General features: G+C 36.9%; 1 protein-coding gene across 4 annotated transcripts in view; it reads left to right on the top strand.

Annotated features, from left to right (window-relative positions):
• The window catches only part of TBC1D9 (TBC1 domain family member 9), a 48,469-nt gene that overhangs the window by 1,108 nt on the left and 20,690 nt on the right, over window positions 1–26,671 (top strand). For all 4 annotated transcript variants that reach the window (XM_015624591.3, XM_015624589.1, XM_015624590.1 and 1 more), the window contains exons 2-7: window positions 13,404–13,514; window positions 18,010–18,128; window positions 19,810–20,038; window positions 21,014–21,275; window positions 22,374–22,581; window positions 25,389–25,595. In XM_015624591.3, coding sequence (XP_015480077.1) covers window positions 13,404–13,514; window positions 18,010–18,128; window positions 19,810–20,038; window positions 21,014–21,275; window positions 22,374–22,581; window positions 25,389–25,595 — 1,136 coding nt within the window. The remainder of the gene's footprint in view (window positions 1–13,403; window positions 13,515–18,009; window positions 18,129–19,809; window positions 20,039–21,013; window positions 21,276–22,373; window positions 22,582–25,388; window positions 25,596–26,671) is intronic.

The raw sequence follows: 26,671 nt of genomic DNA, 5'->3' as shown, positions 1-26,671 counted from the left end.
TATAGACTTGTAAGCAGTTCATAATATAAACTAAGGCACTGCTGTGAAGTGTGTTTTCATGTAGACTGCTGAGATCTTCAGTCAGTGTTGTGTGTTGATAAGCTATCTCATTCTTGTGTGGGAAGTGACCAGCAGCCACTCCACATTGGCTGTAGATTTTAAATTTTTTTTAATAATCTTTTGAAGTGTGGACAGGATTGACAAATCCATAAAAAAATGTGTTTTGCCTCAAAAGTTCATCCCTGCTTTGCTTACTGAAAAATTCTTTTCAGGTTCTCCTTTCATGGATTGCTCCCCGGCTTTTCAAGGTCTGACAAGACATTCTTCTACCTTTCTGACTTTGTTATCTTTGAATTAGAGATGGTTTGAGATAGTTATCGATTTTCCAGTCATTTCTCAGTTACTGGGGAAACAGGTTGAGAGTTTAGGGTTCTGTTCTTCAATCTGTTTGCACAGTGCATGCATACCTAAGTCATCTTGCAGGTTATGTATAATAGCCTGGTGATACCACTTTACAGGTGGAGAAAACATTTTTGAAGATTTTGTTCTTGAATGGAAGTAGGATTCATACATGTATACTCCTTTTTTTTTTTGTGGAGGCCAGATAAACCTGCAGCATTTGGTAGAAGTTCAGAGTAGAGAAATAGTTCTTTGTTTCAGCATTACCCCCCTGCCTTTTGGAATTTAAATATTTGCATACTGTATCCATTATTTTAGTATGTTAATGAAGTCTGTATAGTGAGTATTATTTAGAAGGTGAAATTCTCCACATATTTTGAAATCTGCTTTCCATGTAGTTCTTACTCGAGTCTGTGCTTTGCTGGAATTGCAGCTGATGTGGCATTGAGGTAGTAGCAACAAGTCCATTTCCAGGGGTTTTGTTTGTACAGAAAAGGGCTGGTAAAAAGTTGTAACTTTTTTCAATATGTTTCCAAAACCATAACTAATCAAACCCCTGTAACTAAGTAATTTATTAGAGTTGGCAGTATTTAAAATATGGGAGCTTATCAGACCATGTGCTAAAATGGCAAGGGTTTATGGCACAGTGTCAACAAAAGGTGGGAGAGAAAGGGAGGGAGGGATGGTTGTAGTCTCCAAGCCACTCCCAACGTGACAGGCACAATATTAATTGGAACTTAGGTTTATTTTATTTTTTTTTTCATAGAAATACTGGAATTTTTTGCTGATTCTTTTAACAGCTGTGGTCTGCCAGTTGAGGGACACAGAAGGTGGAGAAAGTTAGTGTATTGGTCTTGGTAAGAAAGACTGGTTAAAAGCAAGGTATTGAGGGACCTAGCTGATCCTGAGTTAAAGAATATGTCTGCTGATACAGTAAACAAGATACGTAATTTGTAGTAATTATAGCATTTAGTATGACTCTTTGGAAGCTCTCTAGATGATACTGATCTTGTGACAAAGGTGGAGGTTACCTGGTCAAAAGTAACAGGGAAAAAAAGAACTTTTGGGTTGGGGGGTTGGGTTTTTTTTTCTCCTTAATTACCCTTACTGTAGTGACATAATACTGAAATTTGCTCAGATGTAATCTAAGAAGTTAGCCATCCACGGTATTTAATATGGTACAAAATTCGGCCTTGTTGCTCCGTGGGAAACCAATTTCTGTGTCCTTGAAGTTGACTAGAAATATTGTGTACAAGATTTTTAACTGTGCTAGGGCTGATCTCAAGTTATATTTGCAAGAGAGGATGTAAATACAGCTGTCCTTTTATTTTTTTCTGATCTAACTTTTGCTGGCTTGTACTCCCTCATTATTGACTTTTGAAGTCATTTGTCTTGAATTGTAGAATGAGAATTGATTTTCAAATTGATGAGACTCTGGTATGATGACATTAGGTGGCTTTACCATGTAACTTAAGCAGTGGCTAGACAATGAGAAGCATTGATTCTCTGGCATTGCCCTCAAATCTAGGTTTGCCGTAAAACTGTCATCAGCAAAGTGATCAGGGTTAAGTGTAATGCCCTTCTCTCCAGCTGTGATCGTGGCAAACTCCTTTTGGCATGTCTCAGTCTAAAGCCAAGCATTTTATGTAATTTAGGGCATGGGTGAAAGTACTTCTTGTTGGCTTTATGATGGAGCAAAAGAACAGTACTCGAGTTACCTGTTCTCCTGGATCCACTCTGAGTGCTTCAATGCTTTGAAGGAAAAGGAGTATCAGTAACATTGGGTGAAGGCATGAAAAATCCACCCTTTCTACACTGTTTCTCTTCTCTTAGTGGTTTATGTAACAGCTGAACTCTTATTTAAATACTTGTTTGGACATTGGAGACATTTTCTCCACTATATTGTATTGTAACAAGTCAGGAGAATGATGATGATATTTTAATGTGTTAGGGCAGTGCTGATTATCGAGCCCATAGAAGTAATCTCTGCTAAATGGTGTATTAGATCAACAGTTTACTTCAGAGATACAGCTTTTCTGATAAGCAGTGTGGATCCATTTTTATACTGAATTAGGGTCTGGACTTGTTTAAATTATTGTGTTGATGTCAGTACTAGTCACATCAGTGGGACTTTTCTTTGTAGGCATGCCTTTAGTGAAGGGCTGGTTGGGGTTTATTTTCATTTTTAACAAGAAGAAAATAGGAAAGATTGTTAATTGGATTTTAAATTGGATTTTCATAGCTGGTCTGCAAATTCACGTTATCTTGCATCACTGCATTAATCTTCCAGGACAAGACCAAAAAAATGTACTTTTCTGCTTTAAAAGTATTTGATGTTTGATGAACTTTCTCTGTAATTAAATTGTTTAATGCCTAGCACATAATGCCATGCCCATATTTTGCTTCTGTGTGACCTGTAGTCAGGTGTTTTATCTTCCTTTTGTTCACCAACAGGGAATAAGGTATTTTCTTTCCTCATATTCTCCTTGCTTCCCTAGGCAGCCTGGTAGTTTGGCCTAGATGAAATAATTCGTTCTCCACAGGAATGTGGTGTATTTATTTACACAGCAGCCTGCATCAGCTGTAGCAGAGGCATTTGGACAGAACATGAACCCAGACCTCCACCATCATTTGGACACTGTGTCGTGTATGGTGGTATTACTTTTATGGATGTAAAGATCTTGAACATGTCATAAACTTGATAAACAACTAAAAGGCTGGTGTTATTAAGTGTATCTTGCATTCAGATGCAACAAATAGGTTTTAAAATGTCTCTTAAATGCTTTCTGCTATGCTGTGTTAAATTGCTTGCCAAACTCTTCTACTTTGAGACATTGTAGTAAGGAATTATTGTGTCTGGTAATGGATTGCAGAGCAATGTATTCACTTGGAGCTTATAGGAAGAGAGACTGAGGGTGTGGTACAATTAGCTAGGGGCTACTGTGCTCCTTTTGCCCCTTACATTTGTGTGTGTGAAGTAGAAATGAAATTCTAAGTGACTTTGTTTAAAATGTTGTTGTGAGATCTTTGAATCCCAAGGAAAATATGTTGTTCTTGGCAAGAACTGCTTTTTAGACATGAATTATTTTGCAAATAGGGTATATATGCTTACAGCTGGGACAGTGCCTGTGTGAGAGATGCAGTAGGAGTTTTAAGTCCATGTGATGTTGCAAAGAATGATTAAAATGTTTAAACAGAAGACAGCAGATGGAAATTTGCTGACTTCTGGGGATAAAAGGATCTGATGAAATACTACTTCTCCCCAGATATTTTTGCAAATGGAGTTGTCATTTAATTTCCACAAGGGAAAGGCAAAAAGGAGAGATTCTGATCTTGGGTGGCTGTTGTGATATATCCATGTCAGATCTAATATAATTTTTAATACTGTGCCAGTGTTCTAACTTCAAAGACTTTTCTGCAGCCTTGCTGGACAACACAGTATTTCACATTTGGAGCTAAGATTCTGTCTTGCAGCCCCTCAGTTCAGAGACTTGAGGAAGAGATTACTTGAAAACCTGTTTATGCTTAAGATTCAGAAAAGCTTTTGGCCAGTTGATCATCTGCCTGAACAAAGTATGGTCCATGTTTTAACAATCTTGACACTTTCTGCCCTTGTTAACTGAAATGGTTCAGATTTTGCATGTCAGACTTGAGTAGAAAGCATGTGCTTTCTGATACTTGAAATACACTATTTATCAAAATGTATGCAATTTGCATAATGGATAGAGGTGGGCAGCCTATCCATTGGCTTTCGATGATTGTTTTGGCACACAGAATGGAAGCTGGTCTCTTCTGCTCTGCTTTCATTTGTCAGTACACCAAATCTACTCTGATGTTCTGAGCTGCTCCTTAGAATCTGCTTGTGGGTGTGTTTACTTCTCAACACCAGTGCATTTCCACTTCAAGGGACATGCAGATGCCTGCAGCTGAATTGGTGTTTGATTCCCCAGACTGACTCAGAGCCTTTCAGTTGAATTCCCAGATGCTTTTCCCAGTTCCTCACTCAATTCCTGCCTCACTTCCATCTCTCTGTCTCCAGCTCTTGCAGCAGGGCACCGTTGGCTCTAGAGGCACAGCACCGTGCCTGAGATGTTGCTTGGTGTAGCTTTGTATTCCCTCCTCTCTGCTCTAATATTTCTGGTCAAAGACTTTCATTGAATGATACTGTATCTCCTACACTGTGAGTACTGTGGCCCATCCAGGCTGTTGAGCTGAGCTGCCTTTTGCCATTTTTTTCCTTTAAAATAATGTTACTGTTTTACATGTGGAATTCCAGGGTGGCCTGCTATTTCTCCTGAGATCTCTGTTTGTAGAAAACCCTCTTGGAAATGTTGCACAGGATCACAAAATAGTAAGCAATCGGTGTCTAGGCCACTTACTAATTGTCTGCATTATACCAGAGTTTGTATTACTTACAGGTTTTTTGTTATTGTTCTTTGGTCCCACACTGGAAGGTGTAGAAGAAGTAGCACTTCTTCACATCAATTTCCATATTTACATCACTTCACTCGCTGTCCAGTTATGCATCCTTGTAAGAATATATCATATTTCACAGAGTTTTGGGCCCTTAATAGTTTCAGTTAGATTCCTGCAGAACTAAAAAAAGGTTCCACAAAGTATGCTGGCGTATACTCAAATGTCTTTGGAACTTAATTTGGACATGTGTATTCTCAAACAGTATTTCTTCTTGTAAATATTTGGTATAGGCAGAACCTACTTGTTTTTATCCTTCACAGTATCACACTTCTTATGGCTTTTCCTGTAATAGACAGGAGTTGTCTCTGCCATTGGTTTTGCTGAAGTATGATGATACAATGAGTATAAAAGGGCTGTGAGCATTTGACTGAAATCTTAATTTTCTTTATCTTGTTGACCTCTGATCATACTTCTGTTGTCTGATCAATGTTGATGTTCAGAAATTACATTTTCATTTTGATCTGGTGCTTAGGTGATCTTAGGTTCTAGAGGACTTCTTCCAAATATTTCCATTTGTTTTCATTCCAAAGAAGGTTGTATTTTCTATGTTGGGTTTGTGATTATTTTTTTCCTGATGTTTCCAGATAGGCCAGTTTGAATTTCTATCACAGCAGTAATCTTAGTTTCAGCTAGTACAATTTTCATGTTTTGGATTTTACTGTTCTTCCCTCATTGTCTTGTTCTTCCCTTTGCTTTTTCCAGTATTTTATCAGCCAGAGATATTGCGACCTTCTGTTCATTATTGTTCATTTCCTGGGTAAAGTGCCTCCTCTGATAACTTATGAAATCTGATCTATCTGCAGGTATGCAGTAAGAACTGTGAGAATTTAAAATTTTCTTTTTCTGAAGCTATTGCTTCTTTTCAGATTCAGCTTGCATTTCAACATGCTTCAGGACTGTTCCTTGTGAGCTCAAGATGAGTTTACTGTGCCTACTTCAGTCCAATAAATTGATTTCATTAATTCAGTTTACATTAATTTTTCTTAGGTTGGCAGTGGTTATGCTCAGAGGTTTTTTTCTGTTTTGTTGCATTTTGTTGGGTTTTTTTTCTTAATTTTCTTATGCTTACTTGATTTGTTCTTTCATCTTACACAGTTTATCTGAATCTTATGTTGGTGCAGATACAGATTTAAATTTTCCTGTTGGATGAAAACTATTAAATTTGCTTATGCTACTCTGACAGAATGGGATACTTAAAAATAATTAGTTGTGAGTGAAGTTCAGGGACTTCTCTGCTGTTTTGGTCTGTGATACTTGATTATGCTTTCCCTAATTTTTTTTTTTTTTTCAAACTTTTGAGTCATTATTTATATCACACCTAGAAGGCATATGATAACTTCATCTATATTTTTCTCACTGTTTCTCCATAATCTCATATAGTCTGGTGTGATTGATATGTAGTATAAAATATATTTTTTCAGTAGTGTGAGATAAGTTGTTTGGGGTTTTGTCTAAATATCAGTTTTCTCTGTGTTGTAAGCCTTCATGTACTTGTAACTGTGGCATGTCCTGTCAGTGCTCTTCTCTTTTTGTGTGCTTCATCTTGGCAGAAGTTACAAAAGGTTGTAAAAGCTGAAAGTCTAAACCCAACCAGATTTAGCTTCAAATACAGATTTTTTACAGCGATGGGATGGTCATGAGTTGTTCAGATGCCTTGACTAGAACAGCTGATCCCTTTTAAATTAACATATTTGGAAGATAATCTGATTCAATCACAAGTGTTAAACTTGAAGGGCAGATGAAAGCTTTATTGTTTGTTGCTGCTTTATCCCTTGATAATCAAGACAGATATCACATTGACCCTTCCCAAGCTTTTTTTTTTTAAATATTAGTGGTTACTTTTTCAGTCTTCTCTCATTTCATCAGCCTGAAGGCAGAAAAAGTAAGTACTGGTTTTGTTCCTTTCTTACTCAATGTCAGTAGAGTGACAATTCTTCCTCAAAATCAGTTTCACTGAACATGTTTGAAAACTTCTGGGCAAAGGAAAGAGTGGCTGGATAAATCAGTGCTCTATAGAACTGTGTTGGTAGGAAGAGAGAGCAGCAAAGGCAGATATTGGGGAAAATGTAACAAATCCAAATTTCTTAATTATTTAAGAAATACATATATTTAAGAAATAGATATAAATGTTAACTTCTTGGTTAATTAAAGAATATTAATTGTCGTAAGTTCAGAGGAAGAATTTGGTTTTCATGATACCACATTAGATGCCCATATAAGCCACATGGGAACACAGGAAATAAGTAATTTAGAGGTCATTTTAGCTTCATTTATATGAATGAACACCTATTAAAAAAGCGTAGCCCTTCATAAAGTTTTGAAGGCAGTGTTCAAAATGAAGGGGTTATATTCTTACTTTAGTGGGTATTATTGCCAGTATTGGAAGTTTAACACTCAATTATTTTTGTGTGGTGCATAATATTTTCAATTTATATAGGCTTTCCTGTGAAATTAAATCAAGTAGAATTGACCCTCCCCCAGAAAAAAGGATTCGTCTGTACTATTACCTGTGGAGTTCAGGTTGTTGCTCTAGGTTGAGTTTTGACAGACAAGTAATGGGATAATCCCATCCTGTAATAATAAATGAGAGAACTAATCACATAAACTGACTTGAGAAGAAATGGAAGAGCAATGATTCATTATCGTTACTGTGAAAAACAATACCTTGTGCTGTATGGTTTAGTTATGTGTTGCTAGGAGTTACTGTTTTTATAGGTCAGGAAGCAACACTTAAACTTTAGGAAGAATTTATTCATCGTCCATTAAATCAATATAAAACTGAATACTCACAGTGTAAATATGGCTTAAATCAACCCTATTGATTGAAGCTTTTTTGGCAATCAGCTGACATCTACAATCTAAATAGGTGCCGTGGGTGTTTCAGGTTTATGACGGGAGCTCCTGATGTGTCCATCTTACTTTAGTGGAAAGAGGAGTCATCAGCACACTTTAAATACTAACAACCTTCTAAGCAGTATGTTTTTGATTCAGCATTGGAATGTCAAAAAAAAAACCAGGGCCTGTTTTGAAAAATTCTTGCTCGTGACATGTGACATTCCAAGTTTTCCTGGTTGTGTTGAGCTCCTACACAAATAGGCTGTTGACATCCATGAGACTGAGTGACAGCTCATGAGCTTGACTCCAAGAGTCACAATCTGACCTGTATTACATCTCAGCTCTTTTAAAAGGTATTATTTTGTATTTCATCTGTGTGCTAAAAGCATATATGCTCTTTGTTTAGACATTTTTAGATAAAAATCTTCTAACAAAAGGTATTTTGAGGTATGGATTCATGTCAACCTGGAAGGAGGATGAGGCTGGGCAGGGCTCTTCTCCTGGAGCCACGTGAATAACATGTTTGTACTCTGGCAAGCTGGGTAAAGGGAGGGCACAGCAGTCAGTGGTCCTTCAGCTCGAGGCAAGGTATGACATAAGTTGCCTGTGTCACTGAAGAATGGATGTGTCACAGGTCCCTGGTGTGTGCTGAAAGCACCTCTACTCTGAGGTTAGTTAGCGATGACTAGGGAACATTACTGTCTGATACCATCCCAAGCTTTTTGGTGCTTGCTGTATAACAAAGCCATGGCTGCTGGTAATTCTTAAGCTTTGAAGTGTCTTCATTTATTATAATTTGTTGGCTCCAGTGTTTTAATAATGTGCACTAGAGGTAATATATAATCCAGATCCTCACTGGATCACTCTACTTTGAACATAGCTTTTGGTAAAACACAAAAGCTCTCAAATATTATATTGCTATGAGGGGCACTGTAGAAGGGTGATAAAGAATACTTAGTCTTTATATTTTTAATTGAAAACATGGCTTTCTGTGGAAGAGGTTTGTCATAAGAAAATCCTTTGCTAATAAAGAGTTTGTTCATGTGTACCGTGTGCCTTTCCTTTAAAAACACCAGTAACTGATATTTTACAAAGACACTTGCAAATTATTATGAAAGGTAAAAGAAAGAAAAGAGAGAGAAATATTCCTGCAGCAAAGATCTGTACCATGGATATCCAAATAGTCACAGATGTTGTGACTTACAACAAGTCTATGTACTCTGAGGTATGCATGCTTAAAATGTACCAGGTTGATTTCTACAGGTCATTGCTTGATTTTATTACTGTTTGTGGGTAGTTTGTAATCAGTCTAGACTGTAAGCCATCTGGAATACTGGTCTCCAAGTATCAAGGACTGCAGTGCTGCTTGGAAGAATCTCAGCTGGCTGAAGCTATATTTGAAGTTTTCAAACCAAGATGACCTACCTTTCTGAAAAACACCCTTTGGTGAGATAGGAATAATTTGTGAAGGGGGTCTGTGTTATGGAGGAGGTCAGGCTTCATGTGGTCATAATCCCTTCTAGCAAACAAAACAGGTTGAAAATTGATTTCTGTTGTAAGGATACAAGTAGAGCACATCATAAATTAATGAATAAAGACTACTAATCTGTACTTTCTGCAACAGTTACAGGTTCCCCCTCCAGCTTATGATTAAATGCGAGCCACCACTGAATGTGGTCAGAGAAGTAATATGTAGTGTGATTTCTTCCTTCAGCACAAAGTGCATTGAGTAACTGAACCTCTTTTCCAGTAATTCCCTCTAGTGCATTATATGTCCTTCCAGCAACACAATGCAAGAGCATCATGAAAAAGCATGAGGGCCCAGGCCTCAGGTAATTGTGGCTTTGTATTCCCTGGTTCCAGATATTATACATAATTTTTTTTCCTCTACTAATGCCCATGTTTTTTGCCTATGCCAGAAAAGAAAGAGAATACTGGTCAATCTTCTGGACCTTTGCTTTAGAATTCAAGTTTGCAAAAGAGGAAGCTGACTTTATTAAAAAGTTGAATCAAGCAAAGTGAAGGCATTATCCCTCCCCTTTTTCCTCCTGGCCCATGTATAGGTATGGTTGCTCTAGAAATTTGGCACATGTATGTGGTAGGACTGTTTATACATAAATGGTTGAGTGCTTTCAGGATTGGGGCACCCATCAATTAGCCAGATGCTAATCCTACAAATTATACCATGTGCTTTAAACTTTTTCTCATGAAAACCTCTTGCTTCAACAAGGGCTTGCAGATTTAGTATTCTTACACTGGAAATTTCTCCCGTTATTTCATTATGCAGTCAGAAACCTGATGAAAGAATGGGAAAAAAAAAATTTGCAGTTGGTATAGTCATGTGATTTGATGCCAGGGTAATTCACTGGCTCTTGCCCAAGGGCCAATCTAAAATAAGGAATATGATTCTTTGTTGCCTGTTCTGTTTCTATAGAAACTCAGTTACTTAATCATGTCTGAAAAGGTACTTGCTACATGAAGAATTAATGAACTAATGAACAGTATTAAAACAGTACTAAAATTATCTTTCTTTTTTTTTTAAAGTTTGATTTTTTACTTCATGTAGAAAATCCTCAGATTATCAGTATGAACAGCTGTGATTTCAGTCTGGTTGCATCACATGTCTGCATTGCAAAAACACCCAACCAAACAACAAATACCAAACCCAAAACAACCAACACTGACCTAACCACACAAAAAGGAGCAGTTCGTGAAGGAGAGCAAGCAGGTGCAGCTTCATGATTGCATGATTTTTCATGTTACAAAAACATACTTTTTTTTTAATATCACATGTATCATCTGTCAAAACAGCTATTGCATGATACAAGTAAAATGTTACTGATAAACTGTCAGTTGCAATTGTCTTGGTAAGGTTGGATTTGAATTTCCATGCAATCTGGAATTCTGTCAATTTTTTTCCTTTAACCTCCTCACTACATGGTTATTTTTTCAACCTGTTTACTGAAAAGCCCCTGACCAACTCCTAGATACTCCACCATTGGAAAGTATTCCTCTCCCTCTCCCTCTCCCATCTGTTGTTTCAGTCACTGCTGGCTTCTTACTTTGTTGATGGTTTTCTTTTCATAGTGCTCTCCACATTTCTTAAATACATTGCTCTGTCTTACAGTGTTTGGTGACACAGGGGGAGGGGGATGTTCCTCTCCTGTCTACCATATCCAGGGGAGAAGAAGGTAGGATGGGAAGTTCCTTTGGAGCTGATGTTGCTGTACAAGTCAGTAGGTTTGTTCTGACTTCTTGATCTTACATGCATATCCCAGTTTTCACAGTGCTCCAAGAACTAGGGGCAAAATTGTTTGGCAAGACCACCCACATGCAGTGAATTTGGAAAGACAGCAGGAGGAAAGAAACAAGCAAATTTTTAAAGAATACAGGAAATGAACAGTGTTTCTGTATCTCAGAGAAGATTGCATTTGGCCAGCATACAACTTTATTTAGATATTACATCATGCCTATTGCATATTTATTACTGTCAGTAGACATGTGAAGCTGAAAAGCACAAAGAAAAGATTGCTGTATTCGCAGCAAACCCAGATGATGAACAAAGTGTATTGTCTGGCTTGGTCCCCACTCCAGTTTAGCAGTACTGGCAGCTTTACATGTTTGAGGTTTTTACCCTTGGTTGAAGTGACATGTGCTTTCTGGGCCAGGGCTATACTGCATTTATGAAGCTCAGATGTAAATAAAAATAAAAATAATTAAAGGTACATTTAACCTACTTGTTTCTCCTGAGTTTGAATGGAGCCAGGTTGTATCTAGGATGGCTGGTGGAGAATGTTCAGAGGCAGCTTGTAAGTGTACAGCCAGTAATCAAAATGTGTGAGAGATGAGGAGCAACTAAAGCCAGTGAGACTAGTCTACATTGGGATATTTTACATTCATATTTTGTGTTTGTATTCTGTAATTGTCAGCTTTATAGCACACCTTACTCCTGATGCTGTGCCCAGGCTTGTTTCTCATGCGTTGCAGAATTCTTGGGTTAAGAAGGTGGTGCATGTTAGTTCATCGTGCAGAAAGATTACAGTTGATCTGACCTGAGAAGATGTGTTTAAAACAAAATAAAAGAGAATGGGGGAAATACAAAATCACTGATAGGTGGGATATTTATTAGTATCAGTTTAAGTTCAGATTTGAGGGATCTACCGAAATGGAAAAGGGGTACTGCTTTTATATCTTTATGATGCACAGCACAAATCAGAAAGAACAGCAAGGGAACCAGTATTGTGTATACCAGTTACAACAGCAAAATGAGGAACTAATAAAACTATGACAGTAAAAAATACACATGTGAGACTTGAAAGGAGAAGAGAACTTTAACAGGAGAGTTTTAAAGTGGTTTTGGTGCATGCAGTTTATTTCAACTGTTTAGAAAAAAAACCTAATTTCTACCCCAATAAATATTTTCGCCAAAAAACAATCTGTGAAAGTTCATCCATTTGTTGTTTATATATTAATTTTTTTTTTTCAAAGAGTTGAAACAATTTGCTGAGAACTTCAACGTGAAAATTTAAATATGACATTGCTGCAGGGGAGATGAACATTCCTTGTGGAGCTGAAAAGGGGGAAAACTTTCACACAGTTTAAAAATAAATTTTAGCTAATATATTAGTTAAAATAAAACTAATTTTTAGTTTATTTTTTAAAATAAATTTTCTCTTCTTGCAGAGAGTTTGGGGGCCTAGAGTTTTGTTTTTTGTGTAGTTTATTATAAAAATAGGATCTAGAATTTGTGGAAATATAGTTAGGAGTTAATGGTAGCTTTTGGTATGTGACTGTTGGTGGCTCTTTCCGTAGCAAAGAATTTTCAAAGCTACTTCTGGAAAACAGCATGGCTTTGTCTTTCCTCAGTACCCTTTCATCTGAAAAACAGCTTGACTCTTAAGGCATTTTTGTCCTTCCTACCCTAAATAATCAGACTGTAAAGTAGCACAATTATTTTTGTTGGAAGACTTTAGTTTTACCTAGCTGACATTCAAGTTTTGAACCTTTATAAAGGTGTATTTTCTGGGATTTCTTGTTGGTGTTGGAGGAGGGTTTGTAGTTGGTAGGTTTTTTACTGCTGAGGGCTCCAGCAATATATGAAACACAGGAAAGAACTAATCAACTTTTAAACATGATTTTATAACACAGCTACGTCCTGCTTTGCTTCAATTTGCCTGTATTTATGCTAGCATTGATGTATGTTAAAGAGTAGAAGTCTTGTTTAAGCTAAAGATGTTTCCCTTTTAAATTACTCTTCCTCTTCACAGCATGAGACAAGCGTGAGGATGAATATGAAGATCTGCATTTTGCTGTGGAGGGTGAAATGGTATGGGGAGGGACTGCAAAGCCCTCTCCTGTGGGGTCTTGAATTTACCATTGTCACTGTCGGACACGAGATGAGTCACATGGATGCAGCTCGAGGTGTGAAAGAAGAAACGTTTATTTGTTCTTTCAGTATTTACAGGTTTTCGACCACAACCAGGGGTTGGATAGTCAGGTTAACACCTTCCCAACTGCACTGGCTGTGAGAGACGTCCATCAAAATGCCTATCTTTAATGGCATGTGTAAACACCTATGTTTATAGTTAGTTTCCTGGGAAAATGGCTAGAAATTATGAAAACAATATCGAAAGGCCTGATTCTCAGGGTGACATACCATCACGGTGTATTCATCAGAATTTCCTCTTCCGTAGGTCTCCTCGTCGGTACTCTTGATGTTGTGTTGGACTCCAGTGCCAGAGTGGCACCATATCGAATCCTCTACCAAACACCAGACTCCTTGGTCTACTGGACTATTGCCTGTGGTAAGCACAAATGCACTGACATGTGGATTTTTATTCTTCCTGGATACTGTGTCACATAGCATAATAAGAGAGCATCCTTCCTGCTGAGCACAGTTATCTCAGGACAAACAAATGGATGAAAACCTGCTGTAGTGGTAAAATTCAGTGGCACCAGAGTTTCTGATAGTCAGACTTTGAATGCCAGCATGGAGGGGTACGTTATGCACAATGACTGAATTAAGCCAGGAATGGTCATGGAGCAGGCACGAAACATCTGTATTTCCCACTTTTCTATTCGCAGCTGTGTTCCCAGACCAACAGTACCCATTCCTCCTTCTTGCATGCTCTTCTCAGTGCCCAGGACTCACTCCTACAACACTTTTAAGCAGCATTTCTGGGTGATGGGGTGTCTTTAAAGAGGATGGTGGGAGGAGTACCTGGATTATAGCACCCCAGTTACTCATACAGGGCACCTGGCTTCCCTTGGAATGGTAACCAGGAAGAAAGTGCAGCCCTAGCACTCACGTGAATACTGAATAGCAAACAGTGAGACATTTCCTGTCTCCTCCAGGATAAATACCATCTACATCCCAGGGATGCCCTGCCTCCTGGATGTTTATTTTAGACAGTGTGTGTTCTTTCTAAATATGATGTAGTTAGAATTCAGCAAGATGGTCGCTAGGTTAAAGTTAACTACAGGAGTGTTTGTTCCTACATAGATGCAACAACCTTTAAGAATTTTGGTCTTTAATGCTCCAACTTGGGCAGATCTAGCAGTAAGGCTGCTCCTTTTGTCATTATAGTAGTGAAAACAGTTGAGTTGATATTTTTGTACATTAAATAGGATATTTGCATGTATCAGATCTTTTATTGTATGCTTATTTCTGTGGTCAGGTTCCTATTGCAAGTAACATGAAACAGAATGGAGTTAGTCTCTGGTTTTGTCTGCTGTCTCTGAAAATAGTGTCTGGAGTAAAATGCAGAAAATCCAGGTCATTTAGCTTTGGCTGGTCAAGCTTGTCAGGTCAGATCATTAGTTTGATAGTATTGCTTTTCAGTCTTAGCAAATGGAAACTTCTCAGTGCACCTCCTCCAGCTCAAAAGTTTCACTGGCAACAAAGTTTTTGCCAACAGCCAAAACTATTAATTTGAAAAAGAATTGAGAGGAGAGAACAAGTGGAGACGTGCGTACATGCCTGTAATCTCTTTAATGGCCTGGTATCCTCCAGTACCCCCACTGATGCCTGACATTCAAAAATACTGGTTAATGATGCTATAGTCTTCTTCACTAACTGTGTCAACTAACACTTCACTAATACCCATTCTCCCAATCTAAATTTGACATTTAGATTATTTGGATAACTTTTCCTCTAGACAAATACCCTCTTGGGAGGAGAAGAGAAGGAAGAACAGATGAAGGTTTGCTATCGATACAATAACTTTAGTTCAAACCAGGCTCTGTTCTTAGGAGCATGTGATTTCTGTGTCTGGCAAAGGTGATATCAGAGCTGTGTCACCTGAATCCAACAGGAAGTTTTGCTAATAGCTCTTATTAGCACAATTATTTCTTACTGTTTTTGATTGCAGCAAACTTTAAAGAAGGCATCAGTTCAAACAACCTTTTTCCCTTCTATACCTGTTAGTACCAACGCCCTGAAGATTTTAAAATTCATATAATTTAGCTTTAGTGAGAGCTAATACTAAAACCATATATTAACAGAGTTGTCAATATTATGAAGTTCGTTCCCATATCTACATTTAACAGAATTCTTTTTACTGTCATGTACTCTGCTATGACCATAAGTAATGTGTGTCAGCTTTCCATGGATATCAGTAGAGAAAGAATGGCAAAAGTACTTGCCTGTATATTTATTTTCATCCAGATGTCAGCGCACAGCAATTAGTAACTACCTCCTTCCAAAAACTTAAAGGGGGGCAGCTGAGGACACAAGTTTTCTTGCTATTTGCAGACTCCCTTTCAAAGAAAATAGCATACCACAAAGCTCCCAACAAAATAGTGTTCCTTCAAAGACCCTTGTACTGTGCATGTGTTCAGAAATTATTTGTAAGACTTTGGAAATAGGCCATATGACTTATCTTTAGATTTTTTTTGCATGATACCTATAGATAATGACTGTAATTTTATACCTACAGTGTGTCCTCAAGATAAGCAGGGGCAGATGTTATGAGTTATGGCCACAGGATAAATAAATGTACCATACACGTAGAAATTTATGGTACTGCCGAACCGTGAGAATTTTGTTTTTCTTCTGAGAAAGATATTGTGGATTTTATGTAGAAGTACAGTACTCTGTCTACATTTAAGCTAGTATTAATAAGCATGCTCTTCAATTATGAATCTTAGCTCTAATTGAAATTGCTAATGTAGTTAATGTATATATCTGGGATTCCATTTTGTGGAGTTTTTCTTGAATTTTTAGTCTCCAAATATCTGGTTGATGGCTTAGTTGTTTTGGTTAAATTAAGAGACTGCAATAGCATAGTCACTTGAGGGCAATACTGTGGATCTTGCAGGGAGGTAAAATTTTACAGAGAGCAAATAATTTATCTATGCAACCTTGAAATTGAGCAGCCCAGTGTTCCCTAATGCTCTGCACTGTGGTTATTTTATGAATTTGCAACTAAAGCAATTCCTTCTGAACTGATCAAGGGTTGTTAAAATTATGCAGATTACTAAGGGCTTTGGCTCCATTTAGCTATGCAACTCTGATTTGTCCTGCATTGTCCCTCCCCATTTTTTAAGGGTAGACTGCTGGATATTTGATACTTGTAATCTTTTATTTTTACAGAAATATGTCTTTTTCTCTTCCTTCAGTAAAGAAATAATCTCCATCTTCACTGAGTAGCTATACGGAGTGACTCAAAGAACTGTGATTGTTTCATGATTTGTTTATGACATTTGGTCTTGCTCAGTACAAGAGTATTCTGAGAGTGAAAGTAATTTAGGGGGCGGGGGCGTTGTCTGCTCTAAAATGACTGTTTAGACAGATTTAGACATGAGTTTTCTTGATATTAACTCTACTGATCTAGGCCGTAGAGGATTCTGGCTGGTGAATCAGAAGCCTTATAGCTCTGGAGAGAAGTCTTGTTAACAGCCCTTTCTCCAGTGCAATGTTTGGTTTATTGAATTATATAGGAGAATTGTTATTTAGTTACTTTTCAAGAACAAGTGATGGTCTAGGAATGCAAAATGTTGTACACAATCAGCCTTTCATATTGTAGTAGCCCTGATGTGTCCCATGCCAGTGTCCCCACACAGTCTGCTTAGTGCTCAGCTTAAGGTGAAAATGGTGCTTTATCTAAATTTTGTTTGGAAATGAACAACTTTCTTAGATCTTTCTCCACCTATAAAATCAGTCATTCTTACAGTGGCTTTGTGTGTTTTTCAGGTATAGGACTACTGTAGGGGTTTTGTGGTAATGGTAATCATACGCACTTCGTGCAAGTTGCTATGTTGTAGCTATTTTCATTTTTATTTCCTGCCAGTCTTGAGGGCTCTGTATTTTGAAGTGCAGTGTTTTAACTGTTAAATTGAGTTTCTTCCCCTTCCCTGAGAGTCAGAGTTATTGCTTAATTTACCTAAAAGGCCAGTGATGGCAAAATGGTGAATACTTTTAATATGCAAAGATAGGCAAAAACTTTACAGTAACAGAGATAAAATAATCTGTAGTTTAAAACATTGCAGCAAATGTGGATTTTAATCCTGAGTGAACAAAGCAAAGAGAAAGACTTAGCTTGTGATGATGAATTGTTGAGAACTGGGGTGTAGGTTTTGCGCTGATTGTGTGATCTGCTGTAGGGGAAACTGGGAGAGTAAATAGTGAGATAATGGAGACAAAAAGCAGTGGGGAAAGAAAGAGATGTATTGTTACAGGTTGAGAATAATCAGCCAAAGCAGTTTCAGAAGTGATGAAAAATAACTGATGAACCACAAATCAGAAAGAGACAGCTTTAAGAAGTAGTTCATCATGATAGTGTGTCTGTACTGCTTGTCACTGCTCTTACAAGCTAAGTAATTTTTCTAATGAGTTTAGTTTTATATACATAGCTTATGCATTTCATCATTGATTTTTACAGCAGTGTTAAAGCCAACATGAAATAAAATAATATTTAGATCACCTTCTGAGTTCCAGAAAAGTCTAGTTGCATCCAGTAGTTTTAAGGAGAAGTAGCAGTGACAGTCATTTGTGGTTCTGAAGTGATTACATATGTAGGTTGTTGTGCAACATGATTTATGTATTTGTACTACAATCAGAATTGTGACATTCCCCTGGAAGTTGCACAGAATGTTGCATTCTGTTGCCTTCATTGGAGTTGTTAAATTAAATGCAGTGGGAGAAATTTTGGAATTTCCAGAAGGACAGCATCTAGTGAAATACTGCATCTCCACTTACTGGCAAGTTGTCTTGGAGTTTTTTGTTTATGATTAAAGGGACACTGACACTGGTGTGTTATTTATTTTGTGACTTTTGGTTTGTTTGGTTTTTTTATATAGGTTGCTCAAGGAAGGAAATCACTGAGCACTGGGAATGGCTCGAGCAGAATTTGTTGCAAACTCTTTCAATCTTTGAAAATGAGAATGACATAAATACATTTGTCAGAGGAAAAATACAGGTAGTGTATTAATTACTGTAAATGTTGTTAATGATACATATGACTATGGAAAGAAAACTGATGTGAATTTGAAGTAAATTTGAGCTGGTGGTCCCCAGGCTGCTCTGCCTTTTTGAAGAACTACCAGATGTTAAGTAGCAATATGTATGTAAAAATCACAGAAACTTGTGATTAGTGCACATAGCTTACAGCAGTGTGATTTTTTAAAAACCCATATAAATATAAGGTATTGTAAGTTCTAAAATTAATTGCACTGTTGACTGTCTTAAGCTTTGACAGTTGTCCATGCAACTGTTTTTCTATTGCAAGGCTTAATTTTATTTTTTTTTAATGCACTCATAATGTCTCCTCCCCATCTTCTGCTTAGTTAAATCCTGTAATATTGGCATTTATACTTCATACAGGTGTTAAGGGTTGCTGGTTCATTGATGTTTTTTTGCTTGGTGCGCAGTGGGAATGTTGGTTTTTGCAGAACTTCTTTTTCTCTTTGTAGGGCAGGTAAATAGCTAGACTGGCAAAAGAACTGTTTTCATACTAAGCATTATTTTAAAAGAAATAACCTTGTTCAAAGATTGTAATCAAAATTACTCTCTTTACTGGTGTGTGTTCAAAGCATTGGCTTTGTCTCATTCCTCTTTCAACATTTCATATAGCAAGTCAGCTCTCTTATGAATCCCACAGTCGCTTATGTTTTCCCAGTGAATCAGGTATGAGGACTATAGATGGTTATGGAAATACCTTATATGTGAAGGCATATGTGTTTTGAAATATAATCTTTATGGAAATTGTTACTTATTAGAGCTGGATGAATACTAAATGTGATTGATGGTTCTCTGTCTTATACTCTGCTCTTCATGTAAATATGGAGCAAGTTGAAGGCAAATAGTCACAAAAAAGGCAAAAAAATTATAACTTTATATTAAAGTAATAAATTTATATATATATATTCTTCGGTTTATATATATTGTCTGTAAAAGACAATAGAGATGATTGTCAAGGAGATTAGGAAAATAAGAGAATAAAACAGAGCTTCAGTATAGAACAGAAGGAACCATAGTCTTTCAAAATATCAATAAACATCTTTTCACCTTTTGCCAGTTCAAATTTCATGAAGGTCATCTGCACCTGAAAGTGGGAATTTTTCCATCCTGTTAGTTAATCTATTTGAAGGTTTCTTTTTTTTCTTCTTTCCCACCAACTTTTGCTCTTCTTCTATGCTCAAGGTCCAATAAGAGGGGTCATAGAAATAATTTTAAATATTTCCTAAAGAACAACAGTTCCTTTTCTCCCTATTTTTTTTCCTTTCCTTAAGACAAATTTCATGTGAAATCCTATGTCTGTCTCCCAGGAAGGAAGAGGAAAATACTACAGATCACAAGCACTTCACAGAACTGTTAAGAGTATTTGAGTTAGGCTGGTTAATTTAAAACAAGGTACTGGCAAGTGGATGGTGTTTGGTTGCCTTTGCCATAGGCATGGTAGGGAGTAAGATCATCAGAAAGAAAGCCTTGAATGATAAACAACTACATAAGCCAAAGATCGGGCAGAACAATAAGCTTACTGAAAGACTTCCTTGCCATTGCAATAATAATTGAGGCCTGTGTCCTGGACAGCAATGGAAATTAGGATATCTGATAGCCTATTGCCTCTAACAGGATGTGTCTTTTTCATTCCCTACCAGGGCATCATTGCTGAGTACAACAAAATCAATGGCATCAAAGAGGATGACGACACAGAAAAATTCAAGGAAGCCATAGTGAAATTTCACAAGCTGTTTGGGATGCCAGAAGAAGAGAAATTAGTGAACTACTACTCCTGCAGTTACTGGAAGGGGAAGGTTCCCCGTCAGGGCTGGGTGTATCTCAGCATTAATCACCTTTGCTTTTACTCTTTTTTCATGGGCAGGGAAGGTATGTTTTAGTGGAATGGTAATTTGTGCATCTAATAATGGTTAGGAAATCTCCCTGGCTTGTTACTTTACACATACTAATCACTGAGGGTACAAAGGCACTGCTGAGGAAAAGAGAAGCAGGGAGCAATTCCCTGATTTTTCACACTGCTTAAATGTGTGCTTGCTCCCTCATTTGGTCTTTCTCAAAGCGTTCTTTGTAAAACAGTGCTTGGCATTGTCTAGGGACATGGTTCACCTCAGGAGCTATGTCCAAGAGGGAATAGGGACAGGATCACACCAGTTCTGGCTTTCTCTTCTGCTCTTACACAATCCTCATATAGGACTCTGGCAGGCTTTGCAACCTTAAATGATGTACATTTGTACAACACCAGAACATGAGAAAGGTTTCAGAGGAGACCCGAAGTAAAGAACTGCATAATGTGGTTGCAACCATTCTGTTCTACAGGGAGTTAATTCAAAGCATGGTTTTGGAGGTGAACAATTCAGCAGTATTTGGTTATGGGCAGTGGATCAGTCCCGGGATTTAGCCTCTGCTTTAGGGACACCACCTGTATTAGTGCTGGGAGAAAAGCTAAGGTTCTGTCATGGCTGTAATATTTGAAACTTTTTACTGTATAAAAATAACACAAGCCTGTGTGATGTGTTTAGACTGTGTTTCTTTGCTTCCATAGGAAAAGAGATCATCAGAGTCTGAGCAAGTGCAGTGGCAATAAGGCATGTTAGCTCACCTAGCTTTGTAATGCTTCTGTGGTGTTCTGTAAATAAAGTAAATGATATTTAAACTCTTTTATCTGCTGTTTCTCAGATTATAGTGGTTTGTTTGTATAAATTTGGTCTATTTATGCTATGCTCCCAACTTCTCAAGGTGCAAGAAAAAGTCAGCTGAATGCATTTTATAGGAAAAGGAAGCTAAAAGCTCCTGACTATGCTAATAATTGGTCTGAATCTTGTTTTTTTGCTTGTTCCTGTTCAGCAAAGTTAGTTATCCGTTGGGTTGATATCACTCAGCTTGAGAAGAATGCTACACTGCTCTTCCCTGATATGATCAAAGTGAGCACAAGATCAAGTGAACATTTCTTCTCAGTATTCCTTAATATCAGTGAGACATTTAAACTAATGGAACAGCTTGCCAATATAGCTATGCGACAGCTTTTGGACAATGAAGGATTTGAACAAGACAGGTCATTACCCAAACTGAAAAAGAAATCCCCAAAAAAAGTATCTGCTCTAAAACGGTAGGTAGCACTAGCTCTTACTCATTTGTTCCTCCTCAGTCCTTTTACTTGCAGGATTTTGTCCAAAGGTTTTCTAATGTTGCTGCCATTTACTATTACTCCAAAAGGAATGATTGATTCCAGCAGTGGCAAAACGTGAATAATTATTTAAATATAATTACTTGGTATCTTGTTGAAATAGGAAATGGAAAACACTTGAATATGAACAAGTTGAAAAAATAAACTTACTTGAGCCAAATGCTCATTTGTTCAGAAGTTCTTTAGTGTATCTCCTGGCACTGGCTGCATTTTGGTATCTGTTGTAAGGCCAATTTATGACAGTAGGGGAAGGTAATAAAGTGATTAATGTGTTATTAAGAATTGTGCCTAGCATTCATACTCAGTCTTATCACTGGAGCTGAGAAATTTCTCTAGATTATTAATCTATCTAGAATGTCATTTAAGTATCAGGGATACAAAAATTGACATAAAATTCTACGGCATGAAAATGTATCTGGAAAATATTTCTTCTTCTTTTGTATCGTACTTCAGCTCATTAGTTCCTTTTTCATTTTTTATTATATGTTCATGTTAGTGTACCATACAGAATTATAGCCAGTGCTTGTTTTTATTTCTCATTACTTAGTGACATCTGACATGCATTATATCACTTTTGTTTGTCCTTACTGTTGAGTGTTTCATGCTGAATGCATTATCAAGACTAAGTCTTGAGAATGCTAAAAAACTCTAACCTTAAGGATTCCATAATGTTAATAAATAAGGCTCAAAGAAGCATTTTTTATTACTACTAGCAAAAAATGGATTCACTGTACATATTCTCAGAAAGAAGGGCTGAATGTGAAAAGCTCACTTGTCTTTCCTCTCTGAGAAGGATGAATGTCTGAGTCATTCATGGCAGGTTTGGTTTTTTTTACGTAGTTTTAGAACCTTCCAAAAGTGAAGACTGTATCTCCACTATATGCAAATTATTTCCAACTGTACTCTCCTTGCTTAGCTGAGTTGTATGTTGCAGGTAACTTGCAATGATTTGCGTAAAATACATCTTAAAATGTGTTATATATTCCCTAAACCAAGAAAATCTTACTGTGGTTTTTCAAGGGATCTTGATGCCAGAGCAAAGAGTGAGAGATACCGTGCATTGTTCCGACTTCCCAAGGATGAGAAATTAGATGGACACACAGACTGTACTCTTTGGACTCCATTCAACAAAATGCATATTTTGGGTCAGATGTTTGTTTCCACAAACTACATTTGCTTTACTAGTAAAGAAGAGAACTTGTGCAGCCTTATTATCCCTCTTCGAGAGGTAAACATTTGTATTTTAAAATTTATAGAGAAAGTAATAAAGCAGTATCTTATTAGATATTTCAGCCTAGCTTTGAATTTTTTTATTTTGGTGGGGTTTATTTACTATTATTTATTTTTTTGCTTGTTTTTACTGATTGTTTTTGGAGAAAAGCCGATTTTCATACTTTTTATCTCATGTGAGCATGCCATTCTGATGTGTTCTAAATAATATTTAATGACTGTGTATCTTAGTTTACAGTTCCTGCTACTAAAGTTCACACGGAGTTTTTTCCATCAGTTTTCATAACCATTGTGAGTTCTTCCTCTCTCATAAGTTGTATTCTGATTTACAGCCCAATTTTACATTTTTTGTGCCTCATAGGGAGGAGTGGAGGGTGAAGGTTCCTAGATTGATGAGTGGAAATTCTGTTAAAGAATCCGTCAGATAAAATTTGCTTTTGTCAGACGTAAAAAGATTCATAATTATCAAGTTTCGAATTGCTTCTTCATACAGATTTGCAATTATTTATTCTTGTATTTGGAAAATATTTTGTCAGTATTTTTCAAATTGGTGTGTTTCCCTTTTTAAAGCTGGTTACTTAAAGCAGATCATCAGTAAGAAAAGTTTGATGCAATAACAAATAATTATGTTGGAGTTTTTTTATGGTTGGCTTGATTTATGGGTTAATGGAAAATTGTGTTAAGTAAGTTTTGGAAGTAGTAGCAAAGCTGATGTAACCAAGGACAGTTTGGCTTGTCTGAAGAACCATGGAATATTTCAAGGCACTGTGTTTCCTCCATAAATCATTAAGAGTAAAATGGGTTCTCATTGAAAAACTTTGAAGTACAGCTTCTCAACAGCTTGTTGCAACAACTGGTTACTTGGGATGAGACATTCAATTATGGTTGCACAGGTAAAGTAGTAGAGGGAGAGGCAAAGTCTTCATTTAACAGAGCCTGTTTTTCTGGATACAGATTCAGCAACTGCTTTTGATAGCCACAGTCACAAAAGCACTGAATTCAGAGCAACTCTAAAGCTTTAAGAGACAGAAGTAGCTGAAGGAATAAGTGCTTCTATGTGAACAGCTTTAAGTCTCAGCACCAGCAGCGAGAACAGTAAACTGGGGATAGTCCTCACAACAACTGATCAGTACCATTACTAATTAAAGGAGAGCTTTCTATTTAATTAAAGATTTGAGTTAAATCCTAAGTTAATTCCAGTGTTCTGTAATATCCTGGAGGTATTTTGACAGATAAGACAATAGTAAAGCATTGATTTAGAAATTATGATGAGGAAAGATTTTTACAGTGGCTGACTGCACTGCTCACTGCACCTTCAGCAGATGCCCTCTCTAAGACAAAGCACCTCAGATATGTGTGTGTCTCTATTGAATAGGAAATAAGTGGATATCAGCTCTCATTATAGCACAGCTATAATTAAGCTTGCTTTAATAATGTCTGTTCTGTGCCTCTAGAATTTGTCTGTCTTTTGTGCTGACTGCTCTTGAACAGTTTTTAAGTGGAACAGAAAACATAGGGAACACTTTTTGTTAACTTCAATATGCTATCTGTGAAGTTAGCAAACAACTAGTTAACAGTTAACTAGTTAACTAGTTTAAGTTAACAAATAACTAGTAGATTTGTAGTTAGCAGAAAAATAAGAGGAAACGAGGAGAACAGAGAAGTGGTTTAGCACCCAGGTGGTGCACTTCAGTGTTTAAGTATTCAATGAGGATGCATGAAAAATGATTACCATATCTCTTTAGGTAGAGAGCTATTGATATTACAGTATTCATGTCTTACCATTGATTTCTGTTTTTAAAAGGGTTAAAGGAGCAAAAGTAAAAGTCCTAGCAAAATTAAATGTGCCACTTTCTATTCTGAAGGCAGTAAGTTAGTTTTCATTACCTAAGAAATCATCTGAAGTTATAAAAGCAGTGGTTTAAAGTATTTACAATTGTAATTTGTGTTTTGTTCAATGTATGAACTGCACAAACTTGATGGATTGATGTTTTTAAGGCTAATAGTTGGTAATGCTTAGGACACACAACAGTTATATAATTCATCAGCAGTGATGACTTATCCCTGAGATTTCTTTGCATTAATGTTTTACTGAAACCTCAGGGAACTCGTTCCCTGTACTCAGCAGATTGTGGTATGAGTATTTTTTACATGTTGGAGTTCAGTTAGATTAGTGACCATTTCCCTGATAACTGGAGGCCAAACAGAAGCTTCCACCTCACAAGGTAAGGTATTTTCCTTTGTAAGGGAAGACATGGGGTTAATTTCCCTTTGTTGGAAATTCCTGTGTACTGTGAAAATACAGTTAAAATAACACTATGCAAGTATTTTTACAGTATGTAACTATAACACAGTTGTACGGGAGTGTCATGTCAAAAATGGTTTATTCACATGTATTGACGGTAAAATGTAGGCCAAGGGTTCTATGGTTTCAGCCTGTGCTGATGATATTAGGAAGCAGGAGAGGGATTTGGAAGTCCTACAAAAAATCTGATAGATTTGTATCCCACAGATGAAATTTTGTTTCACTGATTCTTCTAAAATAGGGTCTGAGGAAAATCAACTAAGTAGTGCAGGGGACTTTTGATAGAAAATGTACTGAAATTAATTGTTTGAGGGATTACAGCCTTCATCTTCTAGGCTTGTAAGCCCTTGTATGCAAACCATGTTTTCTGGCAAAGGGGTATCCATAGGGATTTGATATAGGGGTGGAAGGAGTATGGGTTTATTGTATTAAGATGGTTTCTTAGACAAAGCAGCTTGATTAGCTAAAGATCTTAAGCTGTAGCAACTGTTTATTCCTAGGTGACAATAGTGGAAAAAGCAGACAGCTCCAGTGTGCTGCCCAGCCCACTGTCAATCAGCACGAAAAACAGAATGACATTCCTTTTTGCCAACTTGAAAGATAGAGATTTTCTTGTACAGAGGATCTCAGACTTTCTGCAACAAACCACTTCAAAAATATACTTGGATAAAAATATTGCTGGAAGCTATATCAGCTCAGATGATGAGGTATGTTAAGTAATATGAATAATTTACTAGAAGGGGATTTTAACTTGTGTGGGGTGAAGAAACACTTTAAAGTTTTTGCGAAGCTAAAGCTTTATATGCACAGAAACGTGACTTCTTTTGTTTTAATGCCTTTGACCTAAAGAGTTAAAATTTGTCAGTTAGGATATTCATCTTTTTCCCGTTAAACCTAAGAGAAATCATCATTGCTGAGGAAGAGCTACTCTAATTCTCGCTCCACATTCTGAAATTACCATGTATCTTTTTGGAAAGTGTCATAGTTACTTAACTGGTGAACTGAATAGTACTTTTAATATCTATTTACTTGTCCAACTCAAATGTAATTCTGGAATTTTAATAGTTTGAAGAAATTATCAGTTGGCATGAGATTCCATTAATTCAAGATTTTAGCTGCTAAATCCCATCTTTTGACTCTTCTGAAAATAGTGTCTGAGCTGAGCAGAACATCACCTGTCCTGAACATCAGGTGGCTATTCTGAAACACCTCCTTATATATGTGTTCAAAGTAAATGGTTCTTAAAATATATGACTAGATACACTTTTCTTAGGTGCTTTGAATGTTAAGCTTTGTGCTGAATTCCAGCTTTTATGTATAAAATTCAGATGCTTCATATAACAACCTCATCAGTTCTGTTAAACCCAGAAGAGTATAGTAATTCAGATCTAAAAGTAGAAGAGGCTTTTGTGATGTGTCATTTTGATATTATGTCAGTAGATCTCACATTCCAAGCCTGTCCTAAGCCATACCTTAGCACTGTCCTGAGTAGCCCTTTCCTGTTTGCCACGTGTGTCTTAAAAGAATTGTTTTTACTTGCTTTATTGATGGTGAGGTATAATTACTGTGTTGTTGTATACCAGAACACATAGTGCTGGAATTTTTGCCATAAGTGTATCTAAGTATTCTACCTACTGAATTATAAATAAATTAATTTGTAAGCATTTACTACAATTTGTAATATGACTACATATCTAGATATGCATGACTACTACTGGCAATTTCGGGCATTTGGTGTGAACTGCTCCTTGAGATTTTACTGTGATGCAGTTTCCAAGCTGTT

The sequence above is a fragment of the Parus major genome, chromosome 4 (assembly GCF_001522545.3).
Source record: "Parus major isolate Abel chromosome 4, Parus_major1.1, whole genome shotgun sequence".
NCBI classification, from domain to species: Eukaryota; Metazoa; Chordata; class Aves; order Passeriformes; family Paridae; genus Parus; species Parus major.
This window is presented reverse-complemented; position numbering and strand designations above follow the sequence as displayed.